The sequence below is a fragment of the Biomphalaria glabrata genome, chromosome 17, assembly GCF_947242115.1.
Source record: "Biomphalaria glabrata chromosome 17, xgBioGlab47.1, whole genome shotgun sequence".
NCBI classification, from domain to species: domain Eukaryota; kingdom Metazoa; phylum Mollusca; class Gastropoda; family Planorbidae; genus Biomphalaria; species Biomphalaria glabrata.
In genome coordinates, this window is record NC_074727.1 from 15015621 (window position 1) to 15024651 (window position 9031).

Below are 9031 nucleotides of genomic sequence, written 5' to 3' on the forward strand. Positions count from 1 at the left end.
TTTAGCAATGAAGATAAAACTGTGAAATAAGAGAAAACTGATGCAGTCATATTTTATTTCTATTTTTCACTATGTACAATCTCCATACACACAAACAATTGCCATAATTTGGGAGATATGATTTAGTCTAGTAGTCATAAAAATCATAAACAGATATAGAAAATGCAACATTAAAAGTTGCCTATATATCACCACAGTATAATAGACAAGAAAACTTACATTCCAAATGTCAACATATCAAGTCCAACAAAACATACTTTAAATACTTCATTGTATTCACATACAAATATCTCACACACCACATTTGCTCAACTCAATCACCAATCAAGAATCCAATCAGTGTCAAACATCCTCTTCACCCTCCACTTCTGGGTCACCTCTACTACGTTTGCTCTGGGTGATTTCCCTTCTGATCTCTGGTGTGATCTCATGGTGGTCATGGCAACAGACCAACTTCAGAATCTGAGACTTCTGTTGTTTGGTCAAGTCATTTTTGTACCTCTGAACTAGCATCAGCAGACATTGATGCCATAACACTGGCATTTTCTCATTCACATCTAAAAACCTAAAGAATAAAAAAAAATGACAGCATTAAGAGTTGAAGAAAGATCAAGTAAAAAAAAGTGAAACTCTACATCTGCTAGATTTCAGCAATCTAAGGCATCTTTGAAATTGTCCACTTCTGATCACTACTTTCTCAACTCATATTTCAATTCAAGCCTGAGATAGTAAACATTACAGAAAACTGATGGGTATTAGAAACCAGGAAAAGAAGACTAATGAGTTTGTACTCTGGCTGGCAAAAAAGGAAGAACTCCTCAATATGGTGAAGAGATGAAAGCTCACTGTCTAAAGTCATCCTTCAAAGTACAGTGAAGGAAGCTTGAAGAAAGGGTCATCCAAAGATTGCTGTTTCAATAATTTATACAGATATTTAAAATTATTTATTTTTAATACATTTGCATTTTTTATATGTATCTGTCAGCACACAAAATTTCTGTACGTTCTGCAGGCTGCATGTGGCCTGCGGACCGTAATTTTCCACCCCTGCTCTAAAGAATCTTAGTTCTATTTTAACACTAGTTAGGTATTTAGATAGTGACCTCATTGTGCTCACTAAAACTTGTTAGGGCATGCAATAAAACCAACAACACAAACCTCATAAAATGCTCTACTGTGGCATCAATGGCAGACAGGGGCAATGAATATTTTTTATTCAAAATTGCACGCATGAAAATAGAGTTGGCACCATTGTAATCCATCTTTGAAATTAGAATGAGTGCAGCTGCTGAATAGCCCACAGGTATGGAGGACTGGGAGAGTACCCCAGCAACAATAGTTGCTTCCCTTAGTGTACAGTCCCCAGCCTGCAAGAGAAATACGAAGATTAAATGAATAATAAGAAAGAAAAAAAAAAGTAAAAAGCACATTATTAGTACCGGATAACTTAAAAAAAAAGACTCATTATACAAATTCTTACAATCACACCAAATATTCAAATGGATATAAATCATTGTCACATCAAAAAAAAATGTTACAAATGCCAATATATTATAAAACTTATCCATTCGAAAGCATTCAATACAACAAAATAAAGTTAAAATTAATGTTCTTTAGTATGGGACTAAGACATAGTGTTACACATGTTCCGGTAATTGTAAAAAAATTATAAGTATTATTATAACTATTAATAAATTACCTCACATAGGGGCAAGACAATTCCTTCATAAAAATCTCCAGGCTTGTAGATGCCCTTATGTAAAGCCTGTAACAATATTTAAAAAAAATTATTATTGATGTAAACATTTATCTGTATAAATTTAGCACAAGACTAGTGTATTTAAGGAAAGTGTGTGTTGCCAGTTAATACTGGATGTAAACAAAAATTGAGCAGTTGTCTAAATTACATTTCAGGATTTATGTTTGTAAAACTTCCTCCTTGTGATGACATGCCCAGTCTTTCTAATTGAAATTTTTATTATTTTCTTTTCCATAAGAGCCATTAATGGGCAGATATGTTTATGTACTCAAAAAAACAAAAAATTTTTTTTTAAATAAATGTTTTATTTTAATTGCTTCTACTTAATTTCTTTAAACATTGGAATTTTACTAATCAATGAAAAATTTTAAAGAAGCATGGTTTTAAATCAGTTGGTTTAAAAATTGTTTTAGTAGAGCGCTTCTTTCATGCTATTGCATGGCCAGTGCGCTATGATCTAATGGGAAAGGGGATATCTTGGAGTTTCCATGTTGCTTTTAGGCGCTCAAAACAACTCAACTTGAGATTTGAAATCAAGATTCCTTGATAGGTAGCCATGTGGTATTCACCTAACTGACAAACATTAAATTTAAAAAATATTTTTAAGGCGAATTTCACAACACTGCATATAATTATAAAGCCCTCACGTTTTCTAGTAAGTTTGTACATAGCCAGTAACTAGCATTACCTGGAAGAGGTGGAAATTTAATCTTTTGTATTCCAGGATGTCATCCCTTATACGAGGCAGTAAAACCAAAGAACAAAAACTTAAAGAAAAAGATGTAACAATTATATTATAAGTTAGAAAAGTATCAAGCATTTATAATTTAGATTACAACAAATTTTAAAAAAAAATCTTTATTCTTGACCGTATACTACTAAATGAATGTAATATTATAGCTACTTACTGTTTGAATTGATATTTTGGTAAATTTGATACAAAGATTCTAGTCCCAGCATATATAGATGCGGCCGTCCAGTTCTCTGGTTTTGTCAGTTCCAGAAGCTGAAACGAAAATGAATGAATAAAATATTTAGCCACTTTTTAAAGTGAATTAACTCAAACAAGTAAGATGGAACAAAAGAAAACTCCCCACTCAAAGTGAGTACAAATCTAAGATCAAAAGAAAAGCAATAATGACTAATCACCTGCTGCCAATTAGGAAATGTGGGTATGGCCTTAAACCCTTTTGGCAATTTTCCACTTCTGTAATGTGACAACACTTCTCCAATTTTTATAAAATGATCCCTGACAGTTTCATCTATTTCTTCTTCTATGTGAACATCACTTAGGACTTCTGAAAAAAGTTAAAAAAAAAAATGGGTCAAGTCTTAGAATCTTTTTAGATATTAAAACAAATTTAATACATTTTTTTCTCGACATAATTTTCTTAGGAGCAAAAATAAACACAATTTGCTGCTTCACAACAAAAGAAAAAGCACTTTTATTTTTTTTAAACTGAGGAAATAAATATTTGAGTCCTTTTTTTCCTTTAATTTTTTAACCCTAATAATTTCATTTCTAGCAAATGTTAGACATTTTAAAAGTGTTCATATATGTAAGCCATCATAAGACAACCATGAGATGATATACCTGACATGGCAGTCTTTGTTTCTGCAAGCTTCTCACTGATTATTTCTGCCAGAGTTTTTCTTTGTTTCGGATTAGGGTTCATGAACTTGCGCAGATCTTCTTCATCCTCGTCATTGATTTCCTAAAGATAGCCAATTTTAAAAAGTTAAGCAAATGTTGGAAGGAACTTTATGAAGCGTGGACTATTATCTAGGTGATTAAAAAAACAAAAAACAACCTAGTCATATGATGAGCTAAGTGTCAGATTCCATTCTTTATTACAACATGATCTTTTTCTTTTTAATTACTGCTGCTAAAAGAGACTCAATTATCCTTGGAACACTTTAAAACAAATTTTTTTTTTTTACTAAAAATTGACAAAAACAGATTTGAAAGAGATAATAGATCAAACTAGTGCCTCTTACCATAACAGTTTTTTCCAAACTGCTAAAATTATCAAAGAGGTGTTTGGTAACAGCATCATCATCAGAGTCACTGTCTGCAGCTGAGGCTCCACCCAATTTGAAATGCTTCACTTCTGTTCTCTTCTGTTTTGGCCTGGCTCTATAGGGAATTTATAACAAGCAAAGAAACTAAGAAACATTAACAATTAGATACGGTTAAAAGTCAAGACTAATGGGTTATGTTGCTGCAAGTAAAATATTATATAGGTCAGTCACATTCAGCCAGGATGTCTATAAAAGTTTTCTTTTTGTCTTGCTTAAGTCCACCACAGATGAACAATGAATATAACTTTGACTACAGAATGGGAACAGTCTAGTCTCAATCACTAATGAAATGTTCACAGTGTGAAGGTTTCACTTTTTTTGGCATTCACTATGGCCAGAAGAATGATGCCCACACAGCACCCCCCCCCCTTCTAGGCAGCTGATGACGCCAAAGGAATGGCAAATACTGATACTATCTTTCACATTGTTATTCAGTTAATAAGCTTCATTTCACTTTTGCTTGTTTACAGTGGTAGATAAAAAAAGATATGGACCCATGATCTCAATCTTGAATGTTATGCTTTGAAATATATATTATTTAGAATTACATTTTTAACTACTATAGTTAATATTAAAATAACCAGCTTAAAAAAAAAATCAGCCAGTGTTTGAATGTCAATTAGTGGCTAAAACTTTTCACTGTCAAACTAAGTAAAGGGTATTTAAGAAATCCCTGGATCCAACCAGCACTCTGCATAATGGAGAAAATAAAAGCAGATGATTATTGTATTGGATGCAAGTCAACATGCCAAAATAATTTCAATGCCCTATACAAGTCTAAATTTGAGCTCTGTGGTGTGTTGTGCACCCACAGAATAAGCAAACAAAGAAAATGTTTTCCGTTCTGTGTGAGATTCAAATATTCAAGTGAAATGTGTAAAAGAAAGCTAAACACTTTAAACTGTTCAGTTCAAACCTTTTTGGCTAATGTTTTTGTCTATTGGTTACATATTAGGATTTTTTATGCTTATGTTTTTTAGGTGTGTGTTTCTATAAAGAATTGTAGAAGTGAGCACTCACCCTGTGGTTAAACCTTCAAATTCCTGTAGCAAATCCTCTCCTTGTTTCCTAACCTGAGCTAAAATTTTTCTTGACAACTTCTCATCAACAAACTGATAGTTGGGAGATAAAAACAACAAACAAACTGTTAAAACAATGCTGACATACTTGTCATAATTATAGGGGGAAAAAAACAGACCTAAAACTTAGTATTGTAATACCAGCAGTGCCATACCTACAAAGAGTAAATAGGCAGATGTGATATTGTTACTGAGTTGTGATATCATGTACTATTTAGAAACTTGGGCTTTCATGTGCAGAAAATAAAGACATAAATAGACTGCTATAAGAGGTATTGGCTAATAGACTAAGAGACCTACAAAAAGTGATTTAAATTATAAAAAAAAAATTTAGATATATACTTGATAGAGATCTACAGTTTGTTTTTTCCCTGTGTACCATTGGTATTAATTTTCTTCTAATTAATTCTGACACTCACATTGATCTAGGTCTAGATTGTCTAACTTCAGCTGACATGGTCATTTTCAGGTAGAGAACAATAGTATTCCCACCTTGCACTTGTAAGCAAGCATGTTGGTATTATATTGCAGCTTAGGCCCATCTGACCTGGGTACCCTGACCTGACCTACAGCCCCTTCATCTTTTAGGTCTATAACAACAGACCATCTGTCTGCAAATCCCCCCAAAAAGTATGCTTTAATTAATTACATGTAGATCCAATTGTGGAAACAGAGATCTACCTCTTCTAGGACTATGACTCATGTTTTGCATGAGTTTTTACTTGATAAGTTTTTTTAAAACCAGCAGTGGTTAGACCTAAAGAAAAAAAAAATATATCTGAATACTCCTCAGCCATTGGACAATAAAATATATTTGCTACCTGATAGTCTTATGATTAAAAAAATCATGGTGGGTCTGCACACTGCATAGACAATCGTATGTAATTAATATTGCGCTGACATCAAGAAACGTAATGGACACAGTATAATATTTATATAAATGTCATATAAAAATAAATTAATCTTCAAATTCTTTCCTTTAAAAAGCCATTCTCTTTTTACAACAGATAAAGAAAATCAGTAATAGTTTAGATGCCCAGATAACTCTCCACCATGTTGTTTTTAAGCATATTTATCTCCCTTATAATCTATATTAAACTTTCAATAACTTTTTTAAAAGAGATTTTTTGTTCTTATGATGTCAACTTATGAATTTGTAAGTGTATTTACTGAAATGAAGGTCTAAAAAAATGTTAATAATATAAAATTGATGAAGTTGTTTCTTCTTTTTTTTCAATAACTTTTTTTAAAGAGAGTTTTTTTGTTCTTATGCTATCATTTTAAATGAATTTTAATATTAGATCTAGATCTAATAGCTGCTAGAAAGAAAGACAAAACAGCAACAGAAAAAAGTTGGCAAGTAATTCAAGGTAGATAGTCTAGTATTAAGCCTTAAAACCAAAATGGCATATTTCCAATGACAATATATGGTAATAAGAAATAAAACTTAAAAATATATATTTTGAAAACTATTTATCTCCGAGGAAATCAAATTACATATTTGTAATCTGCATTTTTTTCTGCATATTCATAAAATATAAGAGAAACCTGATTTAGCGTCTCTAGTGATGTAAACTAATACCAAAAAATTATTTCATTGTCATTTTTTCCACGCTATCTTTCTCTGTTGTTGATGTCGCAGTCTCCCCCCCCCCCCAAACTATAATTCTATATTATTATTCTTGTTACTGCTGCTTCACATTTATCTCATTTATGAATTGGTCTATTCTATTTTGTTAATGAGTACCTTCTACTTTGAGGCAAAACCACATTGACATGATTATTATGAAAAAAAAATTGCTTACCTTAAATTAGGTAGTTGCACCAAAAAATTTAAATTAATCCTATACTAACAAATGTGTAATAGAATGAAAGAGGATGACAAATGCTTTCCAACAACACCAAATTTATTATGCTAGCATTATTGGTTCAAAAGTTATTGTGATTTTAAGTTTGTCCGAGGCGTCCTGACATCCTATGGACTTTATATATAGAGAAATAAAAAAAAGTGAAGCAAATTTTTTTAATGTGAATATTTCAAAAAACTATTGTGAATACATATACAAAGGTATATATAAAATTGTATAGTTTTAAAGGAGGAATTTTAATTTATAAGTGGCGAATCAAAATGAAATGAAAAATTTTAAAATATTAGTAAATTACAAAAAAATATAATTTTTTCTAATTTTCTTAAAATAGTCTATAAAAAGAAAAAATGCTCCTGGTTGTCAAGTTTTCAACACAATAAGGTTCTAAATTGATCTAGATCTATCTAGTTATAAAACAATAGTGTAGATTAGAAAAAGAATCTTTAGATTTAAGTATATTTATTTGAAAGAATATTTTAGATACCTAGATTTACAGATTTTAGCTTCGACATTGACTGACCAAAAGAACTCCCAAGAATACATATATTTATTATATTTTATGTAAATAAGCAATGATATAGGTAAAAAGAAGTGATTCATTCAATTTTACATGTTTTAGTGTACACTAATTTTATTTTTCTTATGTAAAAACGGATATTAATGATAAAAGGTCATCCCGACCTTAGTGAAATTCTAGTACCTGAAAAAAGTGTGCTAAGTTTTAAAATATCATTGACTCCGTTTAATCATAATAAATTTGGTATCATTGGAAAGCTGAATGAATTTTCTAAGTGTATGGTTTAAAAGATGTAAAGAGACCTATATTTTTTTTCCTTGTTATTTCTAAATTTTCAGATTAAATTATTATTATTAAATTAAAATATTTTGGACATAGTAAGAGAAAAATTTTTTTTCCCCACTAGCCATTAGAGGAACCTCTTATCTTTAGAATAAACTCAAGAAAATGTCACAAAAACACTCAGTTATAAAGCAATGTCTTTTCTTAGGACATGCTTAATTTCAGTTTTGTAAAACCTGAACAGGAAATTGTTTTGATGTCAAATGGGTTTTTAGATCCAATATGGCCGCCTGTGAGAGTACCTACCTTAAATATAATATAGATCTAGATCAGGGGTAAAAATATAAGTAGTCACCCCTTTTCTCCTTAAAGGGGAAACTCCTGTGGTTTTGACCTTTTTTTTTTTTATATAATATATGTGGGTAACCATATATATGTGTTTTAATTTACAGGTAATGAAGATATTATTCTTTTTTTTTTTAAATTTGCAATAACAACTTAGTAATTAGTAATTGATGTTTTTCTGGAGTGATTGTCATGCCCTTCAAACGGTCAGACTTTCACGGGTTTGTATGTGATGTCACACAAACCTATTAATTTTATCTATTGATTTGTAAACTGTATAGATCTAATTCTAATAATCTAATGATTTAATTCTAATGGAAAAGCAAACAGTAAAGTTTACATTCTCAGAAAAGAAATATATCTTCGTCTATGCAGTTAGATCTAGATCTTGTAAGCTAAGACTACTAACTTACTAAGACAGACTTAGAGTTAGACTAAGAGTAAGAGAAAAAAATGTTTCAAAAGTAGATTCTAGATTTACAAGCTTGGCTAACCACTGCAGTGTGTATTTTCTTGTCTTACCACTTAACACACAACAAACACTATCACTTGGTAGTAGCCTCACACTGACCAGTTTCAGTGACTTTGTCACTTTGTTAGAATCAGTCAGACAAATTATCTATTAATCTATATTATAGAACTAAGGCTATACCTAGAATCTAGATCTATATAACTAGACATAGATCTATAATTATATTATTATATATAATATTATATATAGATCTAGAGTAATCTAGACCTAGTCGTCTAGAGTTACAGTTTTACAGTAAGTTTACCTTTTCATCTTCTGTTCTGTGCCTCACTTTTGATGTTCTGTTACTTTCTCCGACTTGAACATGCTGTTGTTCTTTAATTTGTTCATGAAGACGCTTTCTTTGATTTTTCACTTTCCCCATTTTGTGTAGATCTAGATATGCAAACTTTATATTGATCTTCTAGATCTGGACCTACATTACAGATTTTATGAATGAGAGAAAAACAAAAGCCGAATACAAAATCTAAAGGTCTACTCTACCATGTGCTAGACTAGTAAAGTCTTAGAATATCTTGTAAACAAATCTAAAACTCTGATTAGGACAACAGATTTTTCGTTTTTCGC

The 9031-nt window shown here is 30.9% G+C and overlaps 1 protein-coding gene across 1 annotated transcript; it reads right to left on the reverse strand.

Moving 5' to 3' along the window:
- Positions 1-27: 27 nt before the first annotated feature.
- Positions 28-9011, reverse strand: LOC106059164 (bystin-like). The gene is made up of 10 exons (XM_013216720.2): positions 8709-9011; positions 4862-4953; positions 3758-3896; positions 3354-3474; positions 2909-3057; positions 2668-2765; positions 2448-2526; positions 1700-1765; positions 1159-1367; positions 28-565 (listed from the first exon to the last, which is right to left on the reverse strand). The coding sequence occupies exons 1-10, from the start codon at positions 8826-8828 to the stop codon at positions 343-345; spliced, it is 1296 nt and encodes a 431-aa protein (XP_013072174.2). The 5' UTR covers positions 8829-9011; the 3' UTR covers positions 28-342.
- Positions 9012-9031: the final 20 nt, after the last annotated feature.

Coding starts and splice junctions, on each gene's coding strand:
- LOC106059164 (XM_013216720.2), bottom strand. CDS start 8,828: ATGGGGAAAGTGAAAAATCAAAGAAAGCGTCTTCATGAACAAATTAAA. Junction 2,527..2,667: donor CCAAAATATCAATTCAAACA/GTAAGTAGCTAT, acceptor TTTTTCTTTAAG/TTTTTGTTCTTTGGTTTTAC. Junction 566..1,158: donor ACAGTAGAGCATTTTATGAG/GTTTGTGTTGTT, acceptor TTTATTCTTTAG/GTTTTTAGATGTGAATGAGA.